Here is a 25,892-nt window from a genome sequence, read left to right on the forward strand (position 1 = left end):
TTTTCTCATTCCTGCCATGGACTCAAAATACCTGATTTGTCATCAAACCTGAGCAGGGATCCCTTTTGCTAGGCATTTGCAGTCTTCCTCCCAAGCTCTGACTGCCAGATTCCATCCACGGGTAACCTACATCATCTACAAGAAAGGAAAACGCAGCAGTTTAACAGCACAAAAACATTATGCCTGCAGAGTTCTTCAGAAAGATCACTCAGGCTGCAGCACAGAAAATGAATTAAACAAGCACAGGACAGGAGACAGTGAGGCCATTGAGGATGCTGTTGCAAAAACCCAGGCAAGGCATGGTGGTGAATTTAACTAAGGCGGGGCGGTGGAACGGCAAAGAGGCAAATTAAAGAAATATGAATATTTAGGCTGCTCTGCCTATGGAGTAGCCATTAGTTGTTCCTTTACTTTCTTAATGAACTTACTTCCAAAAAATAAAATAAAATAAAGAAATACTTAGTATTGATATTAAGATGTTAAGGCTTTTTACTCAATTGTTTGCTTCAGGAGGAGACAGCATTTACACCAACTGAAGGAGCAATGCAGGAGTGTAGATGGGTGCATGATAAGGATTGTGGACCAAAAGGGAGGACATAAAAGACTAGATCAGGCTAGGCCTGTTAGCACCAGGAATCAGGACTTTGCCCGTTGGCTTGGAGTCCCTGGCTGGGTTTTCTAGAAGCAGATGCTGAGATGGAGCTTGGGTGCAAAATGTTCACTGGAGGTTTAAATGGGCCGAATTATGTCTTCCCATTATTCACATGTTGAAGCCCTAACCCCCAGTACCTCAGAATGTGACTGTATTTGCAGAGGTCTTTACAGAGGTGATTAAGTTAAAATGAGGCCCTTAGGGTGGGCTTCATCCAATAGGACTGGTGTCCTTCCAAGAGGAAAAGGAGATTAGAACACAGGCACACTCAGAGGAGAGACCATGTGAGGACACAGCAGGAAGGTAGCCATCTGCAAGCCAAGGAGTGAGGCCTCAGAAGAAACCAACCCTGCTGACACCTTGATGTTGGACTTTCAGCCTCCAGAATTGTTAGAAAATAAATTACGTTGTTTAAGGCCACGGGCCTTTGGTACTTTGCTATGCAGTCCAAGATGACTAACACAAAGATCAGAACCTGTGAAGGGAAAGGGCAGAGGAAAGAGTGGACAGAGAAGGGCACCATACTGTGACATGCACCCCCACAAAGCTGTATCCAATCTGGCAGGAGGCTTTGGGGCAAGAACGGCTCCCCAGAATCACAAGACAGCTGTGCCTTCCTCCTCTCCCCCACTTAGTCTGTAGATGTGAGTGGTCCTTGTGAGTGTGATCTCGGGCAAGGCAGCTCTCTGCAGCTCGAAGGACCAGAAGGAGCTGATGAGTAGAGGTGCCTGTGGCTTGTGCTTCCTGCGCTGGGTGGGGCAGCACTGCCTCACAGAAAGTGGCATAACCCCGTGTCTATGCCATCCCACCCCTCGCCCTGTTCAAGTAACTGCATCTTCTCCTGGATCCCAGTAGACCTCCGTCTCTGAGAGAAAACATGTCTGTGATACAACCAGTGTGTCCACGGTCAGGAGCTCACTGCACACCTCCTTTGCTGTCATTGTAAACTGGTCTTCTAGTTTGAGGCTGTGTGGGGCCTGTTATTTACAATGCGGATTTTGTTATTATGTAAGTATGGTGAGACCAGCAGATCAGGAGATGACTGCCTTTGAAAAGATAGTTTGTTACTCACAGTTCCCAAGACCAGGGGGCCAGTCACGCCATGCAGAGACACATGAGGAAACACCAGGGTCAGTCAGGAGGCAGAGGGGACGGATGCTGGCTAGCATGGGCAAGAACATTCATTGTGGCTTCCACAGGAAGGAATGAGTGAGGCATGGTTTGCAGATTTAGGATTGGCTCGTAATTTCAGCAGGCTCTGGGGTGCAGGGGCTTCCCTAGTTATCTGGTACCTGGCCCTGGAGTATGAAGGGCAGGGAAATACTGGCCCGGAGTGTGAGACCTTCATAAAGGAAGTGGTCGGTGTGTGGGCTCTGGATTGGTGCATATGAAAAGTACACTCACATGTAAGTTGTCTACTGTCTCCAGGAACTGGCTAGCCCTAAGAAGGGCAGCTTTGCTGGACGCGGTGGCTCACGCCTGTAATCACAGCACTTTGGGAGGCTGAGACGGGCAGATCACCTGAGGTCAGGAGTTCAAGACCAGCCTTACCAACATGGAGAAACTCGGTCACTACTAAAAATACAAAAAAAAAAAAAAAATGGGCGTGGTGGCAGATGCCTGTAATCCCAGCTACTCAGTAGGCTGAAGCAGGAGAATTGCTTGAACCTGGGAGGCGGAGGTTGCAGTGAGTCGAGATTGCACCATTGCACTCCAGCCTGGGCAACAAGAGCGAAACTGCATCTCAAAAAAAAAAGAGGGTAGGGGGGAGGGCAGCTTCCCTAAGGTCAACAAGGCCCCACATGACGAAGCATCAGAATAAAAAGATATGCACAACACAGGCTCACATGCCAGTGACTCAAACACCATGTAAGCCTGTGGATGGTGGTGCTGAGGCCGCATGAACGGGAAAGGCAAACCTCGATCCAGAATGTGTATCTTTCCTGTGAAAATGAACCACTGACGCTTTCAGAAAGAAAGACGTCCAGTGTAATCATCTTGCCAACTGACTAACCGGACGCTTTGAGGAGTGGTGCCATATTGGGGCCTATTGTCCGTCTCTGTGGCTGACAGGTCAAATATCTGGCAGAGATTGTGGCAAGAACAGCCTTGGTAAGTAGGAATCTATGCTATTGTACCCATGTGTACCCTCCATTTCTGCTGCCATGGCCATTTAATTCATGTGCTCACCATGCCGGCACTAGTGGTTAGTGATAGAGACTGGCTGGCCATCAAATATTTGAGTCATTTTGTCTATTTGGTTGTTTAGTGCAATGATTCTCAATGGAGACAATTTTGCCCACCCCTCTTTTGAGGGCATTTAGTAATGCCTAAGACATTTTTGGTTGTCACAAGTGGGAGGGTGCTAGCGGTGTCTAGTTGATCGAGACCAAAGATGCTGCTAAACATTCTACAATGCACAGGACAGTCCCCACAACAAAGAATTATATGGCCCGAAGTATCAATAATGTTGACAAGTTAGTGTCACTTCTGAGGTGGATGCACTCTTGTGGATGACAACATGTTTTACAATTATCTTCATTCTCCATGATCCCTCCCACACATCCATCCACATGACTTTACCCTAGACTTCTTTGTACATGATATTCCAAGCTTATTCCTTTTGGGCTCCTAACCAGTCAACCAGACCATTCACCACTGCCCAAGAGTCCATATATATTCTAACTCATGCTACTTCCCTTCTCGTATAACGTCAATGATCAAGTATACTGCTCAAAGCTCTGGCCTTTGCAAATATTTTCCCCTGCCATTGTCTTTCAAGGTCACCCGTGAAAGTACTCTAGTTGTTGTTTCATAGGCTGTAGTGTACTTGATGTCCATTTGCAGCTTCCACCCACATGCCAAGCCAACCCATTTGCAACCCCAGCTCAGGCTTTCTCTTCCTCCTTCTTCTGGTTGTAAAGGACCAACACAAACACACATGGCCATAAATGTGAATTGAGATTAGGGGAACTGGTACAACAGAGGTAGATGTCATTGAGGTCTGGAACACTTGTGCATGCATTCCCTTGAGTCTGGAATGCCTGAATGCATCAATTTCATCTAACATCTTACAGAGGATTGCTTGTGAGTCAACCCAACCTTATGACTTGGGGAGTCTGCCAGGAAAGAGCTCGTGATAAGTAATTCTCCCTGCCTGGTCACTGGTCACTTGCTGTTTTGTGGTCAGGAGACATAACTCTACGAGGATCTGGCAGCATGGCAGAAGTTGCTTGTCAAAAGATAGCATGGCTTCATTACAGAACCTCAGGATCTTGTGACAAGATTCTTCCACTGGGCCCTGTCACAAACTCAATGTCAGGCCTCTGAGCCCAAGCCAAGCCATTGCATCCCCTGTGACTTGCAAGTATATGCCCAGATGGCCTGAAGTAACTGAAGAATCTCAAAAGAAGTGAAAATGCCCTGCCCCGCCTTAACTGATGACATTCCACCACAAAAGAAGTGAAAATGGCCGGTCCTTGCCTTAAGCGATGACATTATCTTGTGCCTGGCTCATCCTGGCTCAAAAACCTCCCCCACTGAGCACCTTGTGACCCCCACCCCTGCCCGCCAGAGAACAACCCCTCTTTGACTGTAATTTTCCTTTACCTACCCAAGTCCTATAAAACGGCCCCACCTTATCTCCCTTGGCTGACTCTCTTTTTGGACTCAGCCCGCCTGCACCCAGGTGATTAAAAAGCTTTATTGCTCACACACGGCCTGTTTGGTGGGCTCTTCACACTGACGCGCGTGACACTCCGCATGTCATCTTTTCCTGCATTGATATTTCCAATACCATAAGTTCCAAGTGGCATAAATGCTTGCCCTGAAGCCGAGACCCACTGCAGAGCCATTTCTCATTCTGGGCCCCACTCAAAGCTGGGAGACATTTGTGTTACTAGTACATGGGCAGAAGTAGTATAGAAGATGCTGTGACACAGTCCCCCTCCAAAAACTAGAGAGGTCCACCATGCATTGTACTTCCTTCTTCATCATGAGAGGTGCAAGATGGAATAATTTGTCTTTCATTTTGAAGGGGATGTTCCAGCATGTTTCTGTCCATAGAGCCCCTAAAAATGTTACCAGTGTGGCCAGTCCTCAAATCTCTGTAGGGGTTTATCTCCCACCTTCTGCAGCACATGTGCCTTAGCAGGGCCTCCAGTGTCCTAGCCACCTCCTGCTTATCTAGCCCAGTCAACATGATGTCATCTATGTAACGGATCAGTGCAGGTGGTCCAGATAGTGTAGATATTTTCAGACAACATTACAACAGAGAGTGAGTTGACATAACCTCAGGGGAAACTGTATGTGTATATTGTTGCCTGTTCCATGTGAAAGTGAACTACTTCTGATCCTCTTTTTCTAATTGTGATAGAAAATAACACATTTTCTGGATCAATGGCTGCATAGCACGTGTCTCAGGCTGAATCACTGCTGTATTCTGAATGTTTGTGTCTACCCAAAGTTCATATGTTGAAATCCTAACACCCAAAGCGACGGTATTAGGAGGTACAGCCGTTGGGAGGGGATTAGGTCATGAAAGCAGAGCCCTCATGAATGAGATTAGTTAGTGCCCTAATAAAAGAAGCTTGAGAGAGACTCTTTGCCTCTTCCACCATGTGCAGATACAGTGAGAAGCACCATCTATGAAACAGAAAGTGAATCGACACCAAATCTGCCAGTGCTTTGATCTCGGACTGCTCAGCCTCCAGAACTGTGAGAAATACATTTCTGTTCTTGCAAGCCACCCAGTTTAAAGTATTTTGTTAAAGCAGCTCAAAGAGTCTAAGGCAATCACCCTGCTTTAGCAAAGCCACCTCACCTAGTGCAGCAGCTGCAATCAGGGCATGACTTTGTTGAGCCTGTGGTGTATCTATAGTCTTCCTCCAGGATCCAACCTGTTTAACTGGTGACCAAAAGGAGGTATGATGGGGCTTACCATCTCTGCATCTTTTACACTCTTAAAAGTGTCCATAATGCCTGCATTGCCACCACCCCATGCAATGTTGTTTACGACCAACTATCTTGTCTAGGTGGAAGGCTGGGCAGTTTCAGAGGTTTCCACTTGGCCATTCTCACAGTACCTCTTACCCCACAGGCCAAGTACCCAATGTGAGGGCTGCATCAACTGCTAAATATGTTGATCTAATTACATACTTTGGAAATAAAAGGCATCCAAATTGCAAGGGAAGAAGTAAAACTGTTTCTATTTTCAGATAACATAATTCTACATTTAGAAAATTCCAAAAGAACCTACATTGAAGCTACTAGAGCAAATAAATGCATTCAGCAAAGCTTCATGGTACAAGATCAACACATAAAAATCAGTTGTGTTTCTAAACACTTGCCATGAACAATCCAAAAAGAAAATTAAGAAGATGGTTTCACTTATAATGACCTAAAAGAATAATATACCAGAGAATAAATTTAACCAAGGAAGTGAAAGGCTTGTACAGGAAAAACTAAAAAACATGTTGAAAGATGGGATATCGATATAGATGAAAAGACATCCATGTTCTAGATAGAAAGACTTAAGATTGTTAAGATAATAACACTACCCAAAGAAATCTACAGATTTAACACTATCCTTGTTCAAATTCCAACAGTGTTCTTTGCAGAACTGGGAGAGCCAATCCTCAAGTTTATGTGTCATTGCAAGGGACCCCAAATGGCCACACAATCTTGGAAAAAATGAACAAAGCTGGAAGACTCACATCTCTGGATTTCAAAACTTACTATAAAGCTAAAGTAATCAAAGCATATGGTACTGGCCTAAAGATAGACACATAGACCAATGGAATAGAATTGAGTGTCCTGAAATTAATCATACATGTGTGGCCAATTGATTTTTGATAAGGGTGCCAAGTCTGTCAATGGGGAAAGAACAGTCTCTCCAACAAATGGTGCTGAAACAACTGGATTTCCACATTCAGAAGAATGAAGTTAGACCCCTACCTCACATATAAATAAACATTAGCTCAAAATAGATCAATGACCTAAATATAAGAAAGAAAACTATAAAAATCCTAGAAGAAAACATAGGGCTGAGTCTTCATAACCTTGGATTGGGCACTGGGCTTTTAGGGGAGAATCCATTCCTTGTATTCTTCAGCTTCTAGAGGCATCTGCTTTCTTCTGCTCATGACCCTTTCCCAGAACTGGTATCACTCCAACCTCGGCTTCTGTCATTACAGCTCCTTCTCTGGCTGACCAAAAGTGTGAGTGACAAACAAAAAAAATACACTGGACTTCATCAAATTGTAAAACTTTTTCTATCTAAGGACGATTGATTGTTAAGTGGGTAAAAATCCAGCCTATGGAATAGGAGAACATATTTGGAAATCATTCATCTGATGAGGATTAATATCCTGAATATATAAAGAACTCTTAACACTCAACAACAAAAACACAAACAACACAATTAAAAAACAGTAAAGGACTTGAATAGACATTTCTCCAAAGAAATATACATATGGCCAATAAGCACATGAAAAGATACCCAATATCTTAAGTCATTAGGGAAACACAAATCAAAGCCACAATGAGATACTCATGCCTGCGAGGATGACCATAATAATAATAATCAGAATGTAACAAGTGTTGGCAAGGATACGGAGATATTAGAACTCTTGTACCTTGTGAGAGGTATGGAAAACAGTTTGGCACTTCCTTAAAATGCCGAACGTATAATCATCATATGACTCAGCAATTTCACTCCTTTGGTTTATACCCAAAAGAATTCAGAACAAGGACTCAAACAGATACTGATACAGCGATATTCATAGCAGCATTATTTACAATAGCCAAAAGATGGAAGCAACTCAAGTGTTCATCAATGGATGAATGGATGCACAAAATGCTGTGTATACATATAGTGGAATGTTATCTGGCCAGAATAAGGAATGAAGTTCTCACACATGCTACAGTGTGGCTGAACTTTGAAGACATTATGCTGAATGAAATAAGCCAGACACAAAAGGACAAATATTGTATAATTCCACTTTTATGATCTTTCTAGATTAGGCAAATTCATAGAGGCAGAATGTATATTAGAGGTTAGCAGCAGCTGCAGGGAGGGGAATATGGGGAGTTACGGCTTAATGGTTCCAGAATTTTGGTTTGTGATCATGAAAAAGTTTTGGAAATAGGTAGCGATGATGTTTGCAAAACACTGTGAATGGAATTAATGTCACTGAATTTTCTACTTATAAATGGTTAACATACCAAATTTTATGTTTGATTGTTTTACCAGAATTTTTTTTTTTTTTAATTATTTTCAAAGCAGGAAGAAGCAGGATTGGAGGATTGGGCTGAGAAGAAAATCAAACTGCAAGGCAGGGCTGATAAAGCCCCAGCCCATCTGGTGGGAACTCTGGAACAAGTGTATCCTATCAGAGGAGTGTCATGACAGATCAGAATATCTGGGCTATTCTGAGACACAAATATCCCCACCTGACTTAATCACAAGATGTGGCCTTGAAAGGGCATGATCCAGGTGAGGCAGCTCTAGACAGCTAGAAGTTCTCTACTGACTGTACTTCCCAGAGCTGGATGACAAGTCCTTCCCTAAAGTGGGAATAAGGCAGCCCATCTTTGTGCCTCTCATACATGCAAGCACCCAGGGAGAGTATGCATTCATAGTATGCTGGTTAGCTACTTTAAGCCTGGATTCGGTCATGGCTTACAGTTACCAAACTCAAAATTCCTGAATGCTCCAGGTATTCCATAGGGGAAGAGTTCACAGGCTTAATGAGGTAGGTATGTTAGGTCAGAATGGATTACGTGCCATCTATACATTTACCTTGTAAGCGTACTCCCTGGAAGGGTCTAAATGATATCCCCCTCACCAAGGAATTAAGAAATGGGCACCTGTATCACTGTATGAGTTTTTGCATGAAAAAGTGAGATTTTGCATGTCCCTCCTTAGAGACCACGAGTATTTCTTAGCTGAACTCTGTGACTGTGTCCTCAGGATGGGAGATACTGCAACAGAATAGGTTCCCTGATCTCAGTAGGAATAACTGGGACCTGGGCTGGTAGAGGCAGATGGCACTGCAGTCACAGTCAGGGATACTGGTGAGGGGAAATCTTCCCAAAACTTCAGGTCACACATCAGGATATCCACTTGTGAGGAAGAACAGGTCTGGATCTACACGGATTCACAAGCGGTGACTTATGGGATGAAAGAATAAAATTAGAAAGCTGGTGCAAGGAGCTCTTGGAGAAGGGAATGTGAATAAAGCTCTTGGAATGCGAAGTAATTCACAATCCAAGGGAATCCTCCCAAGAGACCAGAATCAAAGCTCTCATACAATAATCAGGTTCACAAGATGTCATGTCCTGTAGCTGTCAGTCAGCCCCTTTCCCTATCGCACTGTACACGTACAAAGTGGCCCTGGGGGCAGGATGGGGGTCATGCAGGACTGAGCAACAGGGCCTCTCCCTACTAATGTGGATCCGGGCACTTTCAGTAGTACCCAGTTGAGCCCCTGATATGGTGCCATTCTCTTGGGGAGTTGGAGCATACGGTGGGCAACGTGCTACCTCTTGAGGGGTTTATTACGCTGGCCTCTGTCATCATAGAGGAGACAGCAATCTGTCTTCAAAAGGATAAACTCGTAATCTAGGTATGAATTTGCCTCCCCTGTCCTCAAGGTTCTGCCAGACCCTCAGAGTGTGGGCTTCAAGAATTCCTTATTCATAAACAAATAGCCAGAAGACACCATGTATGAAGATGAAAGTTCATGAAATGCACTGGTCTTACCCCAAGCCCCCATCACCTGGAAGCAGCATTCATAGAATGGTAGGATGGTCTGCTGGAGGCTCAGTTATGGTAGCAGATGGGAGGCGGCAACCTCAGAGTTGCTGGAGGCTGTCTTACGACAATCAGCAAATACCTCAAACCAACAGCCAGTATTTTGGTTGATCTCCCCAGGAGCCAGATACATGGGTCTAAGAATCAAAGGGTTGAAGTGGCTGTGTTTCTGTGCCTGTGATACCTAAAAACTCATGGAAGAATTTTTGCTTCTCATTCTGTTGTCTTGGAATGGGTGATTTTGGAAGTCCCAGAAGGAACACAACTATGGCACTGTGTTAAGTTAGAAACTGAGACTGGTCCCTGGCCATTTGGGGTTCCTCAGCTTCTGAACCAAAAGGGCTGGAAAGGGTCACTGAACTGAGAGGGTGACAGATCTTAGCTACCAGGAAAAAAAAAAACAAAAAACTGTGTTATTGCTATCCCATGGGGATAGGGAGGCTTGCATAAGTAGCCCAGGGATTCTCAGGAGCCACAGCCTTCTAGTACTTTCTTGCCCAGCAGTCCTCATCCACAGAAAACTGCAGTGAACTGAGGACTCAAACCTGTTCAGATTGGAGGTTTGGGTCAGCACCCTACAACAGAGACCCTTGCCCAGCTGAGGGCTGCAGAGAGTAAGAGGAACATAGCACAAAATCAGCTGCAGTTCCCGAGTGGGCCTCAGAACAAGCTATGGAAGAGGAGACAGCAGCAGATACGTTTGTGTTCATTGTTTTCATTCTTCCTTTTTTCTCATCACCCATCACCCCGCTGCATTGCAGGAAAAGCACTGTTAGGGCTAAAGTGTCAGATTTCACAGTGCCTATGGCTGAACTATCACCTGCAATGATGCAGTATCTAGCGAGATTTTGCATGTCCCTCTTTAGAGACCATGAGTATTTTTTAGCTGAACAGAAGACAAGAGGAGAGAGACTCTACGGGATATTTGGCATCAGCCCATCCAGATCCACTTTCCATCCTTCTCCTGCTTCGTGGCTGGGCAGCAGGTTCTCTGGGTGACATCAACCAGGTCCCTTGCACTCTGGTTTCTGGCTGGGACCAGCCAATGGTGGCACCATTAGGAGCCTGAGGTCACCACCCCCACAGTGATTTCTCTACTGACAGCTCCTGTCTGCCTGGAGCTGCTTCTCTAGGTTTTGGTAGCCATCCTCTCCCTTGGCCTCTGCAGGGCCATGAGGGGTCACCGCCTCCCACCATTGCTAGTCTCAGGATTCTGCACTGGTCTTTGTTTCCTTCCCTAACCCCTGGCCACAGCTCGTCGATATCCCTTCTTTAAACTCTTCTCAATTCCGGTTGGGACAGTCCGATTTACTTCCTGCAGGATCTCAGACTTGTCTGAAAACAACAAAATAAAATAAAAGATAAAAAAAATCCATTGAAACTCTTTTGAAAATTGTGGAATGTAACTTACAGGAAGAAAAGCATATATAACATGGTTCTAATGTTGAACAGGTCGTTATAAATGGAACACCCACGCTACAACCACCCAAAACTGAAAACTGGACTGTGGCCAGCATTTCCGAAGTCCACCAACTCTCCGTGTTGCTTTCTCCATTCAGAGATGTGTCCTACGGCTGCTGTCACAATTGACCACAAGCTTAGTGGCTTAAGACAACACAAACTTACTATCTTACAGTTCTGGTGATCAGAAGTCTACAAACGAGTCTTGCAGGCTAAAATCCAGGTGTCGGCAGAGTTGCGTTCCTTCCAGAGGCTCGTGGGGGAGAATCAGGCTCTTGTCTGTTCTGGCTTCTAGAGGTACCAGCATTCCTCTGTTCCTGGCCTTTCCCAGCAATGGCACCTCCTCTGACCCTCCTGCTACCCTTTTAGAAGGACCCTTGTGATTACTCTGTGCTCACCCGGAACCTGTGAAGATGTTGCCTTAAAAGGTAAAAAGGGCTTTGACCCCCTTCCACCTCAGGATCCTTAACTTACTCACATCTGCAAAGCCCTTTTAACATATAATGTTACTTATTCACAAGTTTCTGGGATTAGGATGCGGACATCTTTGGGGCCATTATTCTGACTGCCATACCGACTGGATTTTTCTGATAATCATTTCTTTGAATAAAGCTATTTTTAAAGATGAATTGACTGGGCCCGTTTATCACTGGTGACTTTCTATTTAGGCCATAGCCTGGTCACTGGTCAGCCTGTAGTGGGCTGCTTTTGGCTCAGCCATCAGCCCTGGCCTCTTCTATTTCAGTCAGGAAGACAGAATGCCATGGTACAACGCAGGCATTCTTCATATGAACAAGGAATGGCTTCTGGCCACTTTTTGTTCATAAGCTTTTCTCTAGTACTATGACCTGGAGAGATATAATACTATCCCCACCTTACAAATAAGGAGACTGAGGCTTCAGGAGCTAAAGTAATTGGCTTCCAGTTGCTCAGCTAATAAATGGCAGAGCTGCAATTCAATGCTAAATTTGGTGTGACATCAAACCCACTCTCTACCCTATCACACTGCTAGCCTTGAAGAGAAAGCAATTCTCTTCATCTGAGGCCATGGCATTCAGGTGGCCTTCATTAATGTGACACCCCCATGCAAATACGCTCTTGATAACAGCAGCCCAAGAGCAGAAAAAAGTGTTTTGAACTATAAGCCCTGAAAACTCAAGAGCAGCTGTAATTTACATTTCTGTAAAATTACCACTTTATGTAGAAAAACAAACAAACAAACAAACAATAACAAAACAACCTGTCCACGAGTCGCCTTAGCAGATACGTGGCTTCCTTCATGTGAGCAGAATGGCGTGTTGGTTAATGGTTCTCATAACAAAATATGTCCTAGGGTCATTATTTATAATAGGCGGCAACAACAAGCAATAACAAAGCTGGCATGCAGCAATAGACAGTGTAAAATTTTAATGGGAGGCATTTTCTGGATTTTGATTTTAAATGCCTTGTTGTTACAAAATGAAAACAGCTTTCAAAAAGGATAGGCAGGTAGAAGTCCTCAAGTATGTTTGCTTGAGACACCACAGTAAAGAAGCCTGGCCAAATCGCTTCTCCCTGACACTTAAATTACATCATCATCAATAATAACATCAAATTACACACCATCTGAGAACAGCTAACAGCTTAGCACACACGTAACGTGAGCAGAAAAATACTGGTGAGTATTCCCATGCCAAGATCAACTCAGAAGAACCTGTCTGACACCTACTATGTACTGAGCATGGTGCTAGGGACTGTGGAAACAGTAGGAATGCATCTGATATAGCAACCATGACATCAAACAGCTTGACATCCAGCACCACCATGTGGGACAGATCCACGATTCTGCCAGAACTCAGAACTGTCAGTTGTGCTGGGGAGGCAACAGACTGGCAGTCATGGAGGGGCAGGACTTACAGAAAGTGGAGAAGAGTTAGGCAAACAAGGGCAAAAGCAACACAAAGTTTAGGGCAAGGAATCTGTGTTCATCTGGGTTCTACAGGGAAACAGGACCCATAGACGGTATAGGGATTTATACAAAGAGACTGCGTATACAGTATTGGCTTACGTGATTATGGAAGCTGAGAAGTCCCACAATGTGCCATCTTCGAGCTGGAGGCCCAGGAAAGCTGGTGGTTTGGTTCTAGCCCAAGCCCAAAGGCCTCAGAGTGAGGGTAGCTGGTGGTGTAAGTCCCAGTCCTAGTCTAAAGGCCCAAGAACCTGGAGCTCTAATGTCCAGGACCAGGAGAAGATGGATGTCCCCGTTAAAGAAGAAAGACAGTGAAACTGCCCTTGTCTCTGCTCTTTGTTCTATTTGAGCCCTCAAGGGATGGGGTGATGCCCACCCATGCTGGTGAGTGTGATCTTCTGACTCAGTCTGCTGATTCAAACGCTCATCTCTTCCAGAAACACCTCACAGACACACACAGAAACAATGTTTTGCCAGTTATCTGGGCATCTCCTCGCCCAGTCAAGTTGACACATGAGATGGACCATCACAGAAACCATATAAAAATTATTATTTATTGCATGGCTTTCAAGTGGCAGGTTTTGACTCGTTTGTGTATTGTGAAATCCATTTAGTGGATTTTGAAAAGTGCCATGGGAAAAGATAGAAAATAGAGTATGTTGCACATAGTAAGGGCAAGTATTATTTTATAAAAATTTTAATATAGTTTTATATAGGCAGATAATGGTTACAATGTGAAATGTATTTCTTACTGCAGGTGACAGTCCAGAAGAGATGATAAAACTCTGATTGAAGAGAAGCTGTTGTGAACTCATTATAAAACTGGAGCCTGTTAATAAACCTATTACAGGAATCTACTTTTCTTGAAACACAGATCACCCAGTCATATGGTCAGGGTTCAGGAGCCATTTCTCCTGCGTGTGCCACAGAATAAATGTGCCTGGAGCATAATAATATTAACAATGGACTGGCACTTCCATTGGAGTGGCACCATGTCCTAAGTGCTCCACGCGTATTCTTTCTTCCAAGCCCCCATGCAGGAGGTACTATTGTTATGCTTATTTTACAGATGGGGACACTGGGCACAAAAGCCAACACCTTCCCAGGGCTGTGCATCTAGAAAGGGCAGAAAACAGCCTGGAATTCAGCATGATCCCTTCATGTTTAGCTGATTTCACACTGATTCCTGCTAAGACTGTAAGCTTTTTGAAGGCAAAATCTGTCTCATTCCACCTGACATATGTTTGTTTATTGTTTGGTATTCATGTTATCTCTTGTTACATAACAACTACCCATACTTAATGGCATTAAACAATCTTATTTTGTTATGCTCATGGATACCCTGGGTCAGGAATTTGGATGGGATACAGAGCGGATGACTAATCTCTTTTCTACAATGCTGGGGTCACAGCTAGAAAGATTCAAACAGCTGGAGGTAACTTGAAGGCCAGACATTGGAATGATCACATTTATTCTTACATCTGGGGCCTGGGCTGAGATGCCTCAAAGGCTGAGACTGTTGACCTGAGCACCTCTCTATGACCTCTCCCTGTGGCTTAGACCTCTCCCAGGCTGAGTTCTGAGTGGGTGTCTCCCAGAAGGGAATATTGGAAGGTAAGCGTTCCAAGTGAGCCACAGGGCACATGCCTGTTATGATCTAGTCCCAGGAGACCACTTATCAGCTCTTCTAGCATTCCCCATTGGCAAGCCCATCCAGGGATCCACAGGGGAGGGACATGGACCCCTGATGTTTTAGAACCACCCCATATGACATTCTCAACTTTTTTTTCAGTTTCCACCTAGGATATGAAAGCTTCCTTGTCCGGACAACTGGATTTCCTCTAATGTGGGAGCATGACTGGCTCAAATTCCTTGTGATGCATAGGGCGCTCTGTGGTTAATAATCTACTGTTCATTAGAATGATCTGTCGTCTCTATAATAGTAAATGGGCTGGAACCACAGATATATTTACTGCCTTAATTTAGTTGCTAGCATTAGGCTTATTTTAAAGTATTTTCTCTCCATTTGGACTAAATGTCTTTTATCTAAGCTTATCTTCAATGTCAATAAGCTTAGCATTCCTCAACAGCTGGAAGCCCAGATATTATACATCTCCCCTTCCATTAATCTTCTGTAAGTTGATCTTTATAGTCATCTAATCCATTCATCACCGCAAGCTGTCCTTTCCACACTTGTATGGTCTTCCATTTAGCTAAACCAAACTCTATTTCTTTATCAAGACTGAAGTTCTTTGTCATTTTCATAGTTTATAGAGTTCTCTCTTAGAGCTGGTTTGAAGTGTCAGATTGTCCACAAAGAACAAATGGGTCCTCATAATGTTCTTCACTGTGTTTCATCTGAAGACACTACTAGACATTTTTGGTAAAAATTATTTCCCGAAAGAATCAGAAGGTCTGAGTATCCCCCAAATATTTCATTCTCCAAGAAGACCTACAATTTGAGAGTCCTCCCATGAGCAGAACCAGACACCACATTTCACTTGTTCATCTCATTCCACAACAGCCTTAGACTCAATTTTACATTATGGCTACATGATGTCTAATTGACAGAAAGCATACCAAAAGGTTTCTTTAAAAATCACCATAATCTATATTACAAGAGAGGGAAGGAAAAGAGAGTTGCAAGTGAGAGAATGAAAATGGTAGAAACGTACAAGGAAAAGGGAAAGGTTTATTCTTTTCAGAACAAGGTCACTGAAATTCAGGACCATGCCAGGGCAAGTAACTGTGCTTCCCCTTTTGGGGATGAGAATATACAGCAACCAGGAGGTAAAGATACAAAATTAGAGACTCATCATCATGGTACTTGAATGTGCCTCACAGAGGCAGGTCTCTTCCTCCCCAGGCCCTGCCCACCCCAGGGAAGTGCTGGCAGGTGAGCAGGTTTGAGTCACCTGGGCTAGTTGCTGGGCTGGCTACAGTATATGGAAATCCTGGCCTGGGCCAAACTCCTTGGGAGGACAGTCTATTATTTGTGTGTATGTTATATGAAGTATTGTTTGTACCAGCGCCAGGTCCGGCAATGGACAGGATGTTGTGGGGAACACTGAGACTTGATAACAGTTCCAGCTCTCAGTACGTGCAGCCTAGAGAGGCTGATACAATGCACACAGCAACCAACAGCTCTCATCACAACCAACAGCTCTAATCACAAATGCAGCACAGGCCCAGGGACTCAGACTGAAGAGACCTTCCTCTGCCTGAGGTTGTCAGGGACAGATTCATAAGAAGAGGTAAGGCGTGGGGAGGCAGGAGAGGGAACATTGTGTTCCATTAACTGAGACCAGTTCGACTGGGGTGAGGGGACAGAGAATGAGCCCTTCCCTTCGGCATCCCAAGGATCATTTCCTGGATTCATGGTAGTAGGGAAACCCATGGTGTCTAGGAATCCCACTGAGGCCGGCAGTAGGCATCCTCACCCACTCTCTGGCCTTTGGCAAAGAAAGAAGAGCCATCTTCTCTTCTGCACATTCTGCTTCTACTGCAGCAGAAAGCAGGCATGGGCCCTGTTTGTTTGCTTAAAGCAAGACTGTGACTCCTTTGGGGCAGTCATCCCTCTGGGCTTCAGTCACTGTGGTCTTCCATGTAGGGGGTGCCAGCAGCGTGAATGCTAAGCACCTTGCCAGCCGTTTTGTGCCAGGCACTGTACACATATAAATGCCCCTGGCAGCCCCAACATGCAGGTTCGATCCACAACCCCAGTTTTTCCTGATGAGGTAACTGAGGCACACAGATGCCAAGTAATTCAGCCGAGGTCACACGGCTAGCAAGAGGTTTGGGATTGAAAGCCAGGTGGTCTGAATCCAGAGCCTGCCTCTTGGCCACTCTGCCCTGCCACCTCTTAACGCTGCCCTTCAAGCCACTTACCGACAGCCAGCCTCGGCTCTGCCACTAGGGGAGTTCAGGGAAGCTGACTGTCCAGGTGCCCTTGCCACAGCCTGAGCCGAGCCCCTTTATCCTCTTCAGATGCTCTTCTAAGGTACAGCCGAGCATCCATTTCCATCTCACACCTGCACAGGTCTTAAATATAGCATAAAGCTGGCACGCTAACTTCCCTCTCTTGCTGTGCTCGGGCCTCAGGACACAGGCAAACCAGTGGCGAAGGCAGCTGTCCTGCTGGGAGCCAGACCCTGCAGAGCCTTCAAGAGCCCACCCATGGGACTCCAAGGGGCTGCAGGTTACACTTCAACCCACCTCGGTAGTTTGTAACCTGCACTAGGGTTCAGACAGTTTGTGTGAATTGAATGGAAACCCTTATAATTCAAATCAAAGTTCTGTGCATGCATTTTTCTGGAAGGATAGGCTTCAGTCAAAAATTTCAAGAGGGCAGGGACAGGGTAATGAGTGTTTGGTCCTTGACGGATCACGTTCCCTAGCTCGTGGTCCCTCGGTGACTGCAGGGCAGCAACAGGTTTGCAGGACTCTTGTCCACCAGCAGCTTTGGACAAAATTCCTGCCCAACCAAAGCCGAGCAGCACAGTCAGAGTGCTAAACACAGACCTGGAAGATAACTGTTCAGTGAATACCTATCAGCTGTTCAGTGATAGTCGGAGGGCATTGGGAATTATTGTTAATTTTGTAAAGTGGCATAATAATATTGTAATTATGTTTTTAAAAAGTCCTTAGCCTCTTTGATGGGGAAGGGAAGGAGTAGATAAAAGAATGGAAAATGCTGACGATCTTGGAAGCTGAGCACTTGTGGGTTCATTATACTCTTCTACTTGAACATTTTTAAATTTCACAATAAAAAGTTTTTTAAATAAAAATGAATCAAAGCTACTCTTTATACCAAGATGCAAATGTCTGAGTCAAGCAAGTGACTGAGAATCTTACTTCTCCCAGAAAGGAAGCCTAGGAGTCTCCTCACAGGCCCAGGCAGGATGGCACGTGCTTGTCCCACTCCCAGCCTGGACCCATCCCCACCGCTGCTGGGCATCCAGCCCAGGACAGAACAGGTAGCATCTGGGTCCTCCTCTTAAAGGACTCAGATCCGGCATTGTCCTCTCAGCCTGCCACTCAGTATCCCTGCGTCCTCGGGCATTTCAACTCCCAGGTCTCAGTTTTGCTGCTCATAAAATGGCTGGACCATCCAGAGGCGAGGTGTGCGGGCGGGTGGAAGGAGGAAGATGAGGGTGCTTCCCAGAGGTGACCAGGTAAGGCCGGGAATCGAGCATTTTCATAAGATTGCTGGCGGACGCGGGGGTGGGTGGAGAGCATCACGATTAAGAAGGAACACACACACGCGCACACACACACCTCCTTCCTCCTTCCCCTCCTCTTCCTCTCACCCCACCCCCCGGGGGGGCGGTACCCTAGTCTCCCGGGGGAGGTTTTGGGGCGGAGGGCCGGGGAGGACTGCGCCCAGGAGGGTGGCCGGCCACAGGAGGAGGGCTTGGGTTCGAGCTGCTGCAGCTGGGTGGCCGGGGCCGCGGCGGCCCCTCCCCGGCTCTCCCTGGCCGCCGCCCCCTCCTCCTCCCGTCCTCCTCCTCCTCTTCCTCCTCCCTGTCCCCCATCCTCCTCCCGGCCCCCGGCAGCTGCGGCTCAGGGAGCAGCCGGCGGCGGCGCCGCGGCCGCGCAGCCTTTGTCTCGGGCCGCCGGGCGCGCGGGGCCCAGCGCAGGCGTAAGTGACCGGTGGCCCGGCCTCTAGGGGCTGGGCGGGGAACGGGCTGGGGGTCGCAGGCGCTTCCTGCAGTGGGTGGGGGACCTGGCCGGCCAGATCCTCCAGCCGCTGGTGTCCCGGGATGCTCGGGCGGTGCCGGCGCACAGGGGCGCGAGGAGAGCCGAGCGGGGCCACAGCCGAGGAGGGCACCGGGCGCAGAGAGGGGCGCGGGGCCCAGAGAGGGGCGCGGGGCCCGCCGGGCCGCGGGGCCGGGGGAGGGGATGCGGGCTCGCGGGGCGCCGCAGTTTGGCGCCCACAGACGTGCGGCTTGGGTGCAAATCCTGTTTCTCTGGGCAGAGGCCATGCGGGGACGGAGGAGGCAGAGAGGACGGGCAGTGATGGAGAAACAGGAGAGGAGCCGGCCAAGCGCCACCGTCACCACCATCACCAACCACCACTACCATCACCATCACTGACTGTCGCCCATCCCAGCTCCCCTGCCTCACCTCCTATCTCATATCCCTGTGCAGTGCCAACTTTATCAGATCATCTCCTTTTCACTAGGTACTACTTTGGAAAAGTGACAGAGTGCGTCAAGTCAGGGATAAGTACATCTGCTGTGGGACATTCATCTTCCCCTTTCCATTTAGCTACCTCAATTTTCCCATCAGGAAAGGGGGCACAGTGGCATTTCATTCCTCTAAATCACACTGAGATGGCTGGGTAGCTTCCAGTTTGTCCAGTCCTGGTACTGGACGGTTTTATATGCTTGGTGATGATGATGATAAAGTAATGTCTTCATTAAATTGGACAGTTGGGAGTTTTCAAACTTACTCTTCTTTGACTTCTGAGTGTGGGTATACCAGTAGCAAATGGAAACATAAGGAAAGTTTTTTTGAGACGGAGTCTCGCTCTGTGGCCCCGGCTGGAGTGCAGTGACCGGATCCCGGCTCACTGCAAGCTCCTCCTCCCGGGTTTATGCCATTCTCCTGCCTCAGCCTCCCGAGTAGCTGGGACTACAGGCGCCCGCCACCTCGCCCGGCTAGTTTTTTGTATGGTTTTTAGTAGAGACGGGGTTTCACCGTGTTAGCCAGGATGGTCTCGATCTCCTGACCTTGTGATCCGCCCGTCTCGGCCTCCCAAAGTGCTGGGATTACAGACTTGAGCCACCGCGCCCGGCCAGAAAGTGAAACTTTGATTAACATAATACCAAGAAGAGATGCAAAACAGGCACTTTTGTAGGGACATCACCCAAGAGAGCTGCAGGCAATGGTTTTCATCTGCAGTGTAGAAAGCACCCCGTCAGTGCCAAGTGGCTGTGGGGAGCTCCTCAGTCTGGATGCACAGTTTTTTCCATGGGCTTTTCACCCTACCTACAGAATGCTTTAATTGCTGTTTTTCAAAACTGGCTTTCACCAGGCCCCAGGGACGGCTGACCAGTCAGAACAAACACAGCGACAGAGCCCCGGCACTGCTGGGAAGCCCAGCACCAGAGGGCATGAACCTTCTTAGGAGAAGTAAAACTTACAAAAAACAAGCTCTTAAACCCTCCGCCTTTTCCCTTATTGGTTAGAAAGTGAATCTTGAACTTCTGTGTTTTATGTTCTAGTCTAATAAAAGACAGCTAGAAAAGCCTACGTTTCTTGACAAGCTTGGAAAATCTTCTTCCCGAAAAGTCATGTAGCAGGGCTTTTTTTTTTTTTTGACTGAATCTCACTGTGCCTCTCAGTCTGGAGTGTAGTGGCCTGATCTCAGCTCACTGCAACCTCCGCCTCTCCGGTTCAAGTGATTCTCCTGCCTCAGCCTCCGGAGTAGTTGGGATTACAGGTGTGGGCCACTATGCCTGGCTAATTTTTGTATTTTTAGTAGAGACAGAGTTTTACCATGTTGGCCAGGCTGGTCTGGAACTCCTGACCTCAGGTGATTCGCCCGCCTCGGCCTCCCGAAGTGTTGGGATTATAGGCGTGAGCCACCCACCGTGCCCAGTCAGGGCTCCTTTTTAATAGGGCTGTGGAGTCCCCTACCTGGTGTTTTGTTTTGTTTGTTTGTTTGTTTTTTGCCTTGTCCTGTTTTCACAATTCAAGAAGGAAAGTGATCATATTAAAAATAATGTGAACCCAGCTGAGCTGCATTTGTCATTACCATAGTTTAAGATTTCTCAAATGTCGAGGTATAATTACATGTCATTCACTCAAACCTCTCTAATTTGTGAAGCAGGGTTTTAAATGGGGTATGTAATTCTGTGGAGAATGACTCTGAAACCATTCTGAGGACCTGAAATTTAAGTAAGGCACAGTCAGTCTAAAACAATGACATTTTCAGAACAACGACTTAAAGAATTCCTTTGCTATGTTTTTGATTCTGGATCTTTAGGAAATAATTAGCATCTCCAGGAAGCTTCATGCCAACGATAGTGTCTTAGTCTTTTGAGTCTCCTATCACAAAATGCCTTAGACGGGGTGATTCTGAACAAGAGAAAAGTTTTGCTCACAGTTCTTGAGTCTGGCAAGTCGTGGATCCAGGTGCTGTGGATTCAGTGTCTGGTGAGGGCTAGCTCTCTGCTTCATAGATGGCACCTGCTATGTGTCCTCACATGGTACACGGGGCACACAGGCTCCCTTGGGCCTCTTTCGTAAGGGCACTAATCCCATTCATGACGTCGGGCGTTTGGAAGCTAATCTCCTAAAGTCCCACCTCTTGATACTGTTTGCATTAGGGATTAGGTTTCAACATATGAGTCTGCGGGGACACCAATATTCAGACTGCGGCAGGCTGGTGTTGAGTTCCAATGTTATATCCAACACACATTGTTTTAGCCCATACAAATTGTTATAGCCTGTACTGATTCTATGTTAATTTAGAAACAATTCATTTGCTTTTGTTGAGATACGATATTTACATACATAAAATGCACAACTCTTCAGTGGACAGCTTGATGAATTTTTGCCTATGTGTCCCCTGGTGTAACCTCTACCAGCAATAAGACACAGACTATTTCCACAGGCCTAGGGGATCCCCTGGGGCCCTTTCTAGTCGGTACCCCCTCAACAGAGCCACTATCCCCTCAATGGAGCCACTACCAGACTTCTATCAACATAGAAAAATAGTTTCTTTTAAAATAATTTCTAAGTAATTTATTTTACATTTCACTCCATTAAATGCAATTGACCTGTTCCTTAAATGCATTTGGCCTATTCCATTTATGACCAAATCCGGGGGTCCTGAGTCCAGTGCTGTGTAGACATGAGACTGTATAGACATGAGACAAGGTATTATTAGCACATAAGGCAAAAAATTCAACAAGCAGAAGCAATACCCTGTGTGCAGAACAGAGGGTTAGGGGGACCCACGAGAGTCTGGGTCTAACCCAGTTTTGTTTTGTTTGTGGGGGAAAGGGAGGGCTTTTTGGAGGATGCGAATTTTAAGTTGAAAATGGAAAATTGAGTAGAAGTGATCCAGCTAAAATGTGGTAGGGGGAAAACGAAAGCCTATTCTAGGTGGAAGGAACATCTTAAATTCCAGCCTCAGAAATAAGAAAGCATGGAGTGTTCGAAGAACAAAGCTAAGTTGAAAATGGTTGGCGTATAGGGCTATGGGAGAAAAGTGGGAAATAATGCTGGAAAGGCCGTAGGGACCCTTTCAGATTGACACAAAGACCTTGCTGAGGGGTGGGGCTTGGCTGTAAGAGCTAGAAGAGCTCTAGGACAGGCTTGCATGGTGGGCATGGCAGGAGGAGACTTGAGGACTCAGCCAGCGGCTGTGGGGTTGGGAGATTACAGGAGGCGCGGGTGAGGGGCCAAGTGGGTATTCGGGTGAGAGACAGGGGTGACCTGGACTGGGCAGGGGCAACAGGAATGGGGAGAAATGAATGAAACTGAAAGAATTATGGGGTAAAATGAACATAAGTTGATGTTTGCCAGATGAGAATTCAAGGATAGCCCTTCGGTTTCTTGGGTCTTACAAAATGGATGGTTAATGGTACTCTTGGAAAGATGGGAGAAGAATCTTGTATATATAATATCCTCCTTTGGTATGTTTCTTTCTATGTGGACTTAGTTTCAGTTGCAAGTTAGTGTGTGATACATTCAGGTAGAAATACCTCCTGGGGAGTTGTAACTCATACTGACTGAGCACACTCCGTATGCCAGGCGTGCTCTGTCACTTGGGATGCAGTCATGAACAAGACAATGGAAACCCTGCCTTTGTGAAACGCAGGTGGGAGCTGCAGTCTGGAGACCCACAGGGTTTAAGTGGTGACAGAAGGCTTCGGAGTGAATGAGATGGCTCAGTCAGATTTCAGTGAAAGAGCAGTAGCTCAGGATAAAATCCCAAGAATGCTAAGAGACTAAGAAGGAACAGAGGAGAGACGGCAAGGAAAGCAAGAGAAGTTGGGCTTCACAGGTCTAGGGAGTGATCCCTGGTGTCACACAACAACTATGAAGTTAAGGGAGATGAGGGCTAGAGATGGTCTATTGCAGCGTTTCTCAAAATGGGGTCCCCAGGCCAGCAGCAGCAGCACCAAGAGCTTGCTGCAATCGCAGATTCTTGAGATCTACTCCAGACCTGGTGACTTGGGAGCTCTGAGAGAAGGGCCTAGCAATCTATGTTTTAACAGGGTTTTCCAGTGATCCTGATGCATGCTAAGGTTTGAGCACCACAGCTCTATTGTGTTAATTGATATAAGTCATTGGTGATGCAGAAACTTGGGGAAAGTAACTTCATAAAATTTACACCCTGTTTGGGCAAATTTTAAAAATGTTTCATGGGACTGTTAACGTTTTATTCTATTTGTTTAGAAATTACAAATGTTTTATTTTCTTTTGCAATAAAAATGTTTTTATTTTCTTTTGCACAGTTTGGGGTTCTTTTCCCTCTTTGATTACTCATTGATAGTTGATCCGTATGTTTTTCCCATCTGTTCTGATTTGTGAAGTTTCATTCCTATCTCCTTTGAAACACATCACTTTAAAGGGTCTCAACATGTTAGGGCACCTGCATCATTGATATTGGTTCACTGCCCAAAACAGAGTGCAATCATGAAGATAAGTGAGTCTCAACTCTGAATGGCAGTCTGAGAAAACACCTAGATGGTTAATTTAGCTCTTGCAAAAGGTTCCAAGACCCTATTAAGGATATATTTCTAATTATTTGAACTTGTTACTCATGAGAAGTAATTGGAAGTGTGCCCTTTTCATCTCAAGTGATCCAACAACATAACCATAATTATTGTACTTCTAATGCACTTATAAAGGAAAGAACTCTTACTAACTAGGTCTTTTCCTGGTCCTTTTGTTGCCATCCTCCCAGGTACTTTATTGCATTTGACAGGAAGAATTAGAGCACAATATTTTGTTTTGCTGTCATCAGGGAAAACCTATGGTAAATGAGAAGAAACTGATGCACATACTACTCTTGTAGCTATCCCTGTTTACTGAAAACATTGCCTTTTATAAGAACAAAAACTGGTAAGTAGTTCCTGTACTCTATATAGTTACAAGCACAAAGAAGGACCACAAATGTTGAGTGAATGGATGGATGGGTGGGTGGATAGATGAATGAATCAGTGGGTGGATAGGAAGATAAATGGATAGATATAGATACACATGTAGAGAGCAGACAAAAGAATGGATGTGTGGATGGATGGGTGGGTGGATAGATCAATAAATGGATGGATGGATGGATGGATGGATGGATGAATGGAAGGATGGATGCATGGATGGATGCATGGATGGACAGATGAGTAGATGGATGAATCAGTAGGTATATGGATGGGGTAGACGGATGGGTAAATAAATGGGGAGGTGGAAGAGTGAATGGATAAAAGATAGTGTGAGAGACTTTTACCTAAAGAGGCAAAAACAGTCTTTTAAAAAAATATTACTCCACCTGAGGAAGGTATAGTACAATGAGCTGAACTGAGCTGAAGACTTGGATGGCTTAGTGACGTTGTCCCTTATTTCTAATGTGGTCTTCTTCAAATTCTCTAACATCTCTGAGTTCCTTATGTGAAAGGATAGTATCACCTACCCCACCTGCTGCCAGGTTTGTGGTCAGGACCAAATTGAATAATGGCCATGAATGTGTTGTAAAAATTGTAAAGTGCTATAGGAATGTAAATAATTCATGTTATATGTGGTTAGATAATGGATTGTCATTTGGGGTTGCTTTTAAATATGTTAGGACTGCACTTTTCCTCTGCTTTAGGGATGTCTCATTCATTTATGCACACACATCTGCCATTGGTAAGCTTAATGTATCCAAGTGTGGGGTGCATACCAGCCTGACTAACATGGAGAAACCTTATGTCAAGTAAAAATACAAAATTAGCCAGGTGTGGTGGCACGTGCCTGTAATCCCAGCTACTCGGGAGGCTGAGGCAGGAGAACTGCTTGAACCCAGGAGGCGGTGGTTGCAGTGAGCTGAGATCGCACCATTGCACTCCAGCCTGGGCAACAAGAGCAAAACTCTGTCAAAAAAAAAAAAAAAGTAATCTGAAGTTACTTGCTATTGAGAATATATCATGAGTGACTTATTTTCCAAGTCAAGAGTAAGCCAGCGGCACACAATGAGCTCCTCCTCCTGCCCCTCTGCTGGTGCTAATGATCCTTAGAAATAAGCCAGCTTATCTCTCCACTATTCGCAAGGTGCTCTCACAAACATTTTCAATGCACACATCCTGTTAAGTAGGTGTTGCCACTTTACAGATGAGGAAGAAGGAGAAGCATTCCCCAGTGAGACCACCGAGCCAAGACTCCAACTCAGGTGTTCTGGCGAGTCCAATTCTCTTTTCATGACTTCTCAGTCATGAAACTCCCAGCAAAACATGTGTCGTATTTCAGAGGTGTCAGTCTATTGATCTCATTTGTGTGTTGATCCTTTTGAAGACTCATCAAATAGGTGGAAATAGGATTGGAATTGGCAAGTTGCCAGTAAAGGGCACATAATGCACACACCACCCAAAGGAAGGTGACTGCCTGCAGGTGCTTTTGATCCTGACATAAGCACAGGAGCTTCCTACTCAAGCTCAAGTTCAAGTTGATTGTTTCCAAAGCAGAAGTGAGCTCTGATGGAGCTAGCATACCACCTGAGCCTCTGGGATGCATTCAGGGGGTATATCCTTGCATCAGGTACATAAAAAAATGTAAAGGCAGTGGGACTTATAGCAAAGCATTAGTGGATGTTCTCAAGGATGTAGGTTATAGTCAGTCCCCATAAAACTGGTCTTTGAGCCAATTCACATGAAGAAAATAGATACATTCTTTCACCATCACTTTATTCATACATCTTACAAGCATTTATGGAATGCTTACCGTATATAAGAAGCCATGGAAATAAGGAATGTTTTTTCCAATTATCTTTTTTCCATCCCTTAACCTTTTGTGAAAAAAGGACTGAG

General features: G+C 45.6%; 1 protein-coding gene across 1 annotated transcript; it reads left to right on the plus strand.

Moving 5' to 3' along the window:
* The first annotated feature begins 15,919 nt into the window (after positions 1 to 15,919).
* LOC105522223 lies at positions 15,920 to 20,086 on the plus strand. The gene is made up of 5 exons (XM_011956660.1): positions 15,920 to 15,972; positions 17,274 to 17,475; positions 18,432 to 18,517; positions 18,854 to 19,060; positions 19,916 to 20,086. Exons 1-5 carry the CDS (start codon positions 15,920 to 15,922, stop codon positions 20,067 to 20,069), a joined length of 702 nt encoding a protein of 233 aa, XP_011812050.1. The 3' UTR covers positions 20,070 to 20,086.
* Positions 20,087 to 25,892: the final 5,806 nt, after the last annotated feature.

The sequence above is a fragment of the Colobus angolensis genome, unplaced genomic scaffold, assembly GCF_000951035.1.
Source record: "Colobus angolensis palliatus isolate OR3802 unplaced genomic scaffold, Cang.pa_1.0 Scaffold42, whole genome shotgun sequence".
NCBI lineage: Eukaryota > Metazoa > Chordata > Mammalia > Primates > Cercopithecidae > Colobus > Colobus angolensis.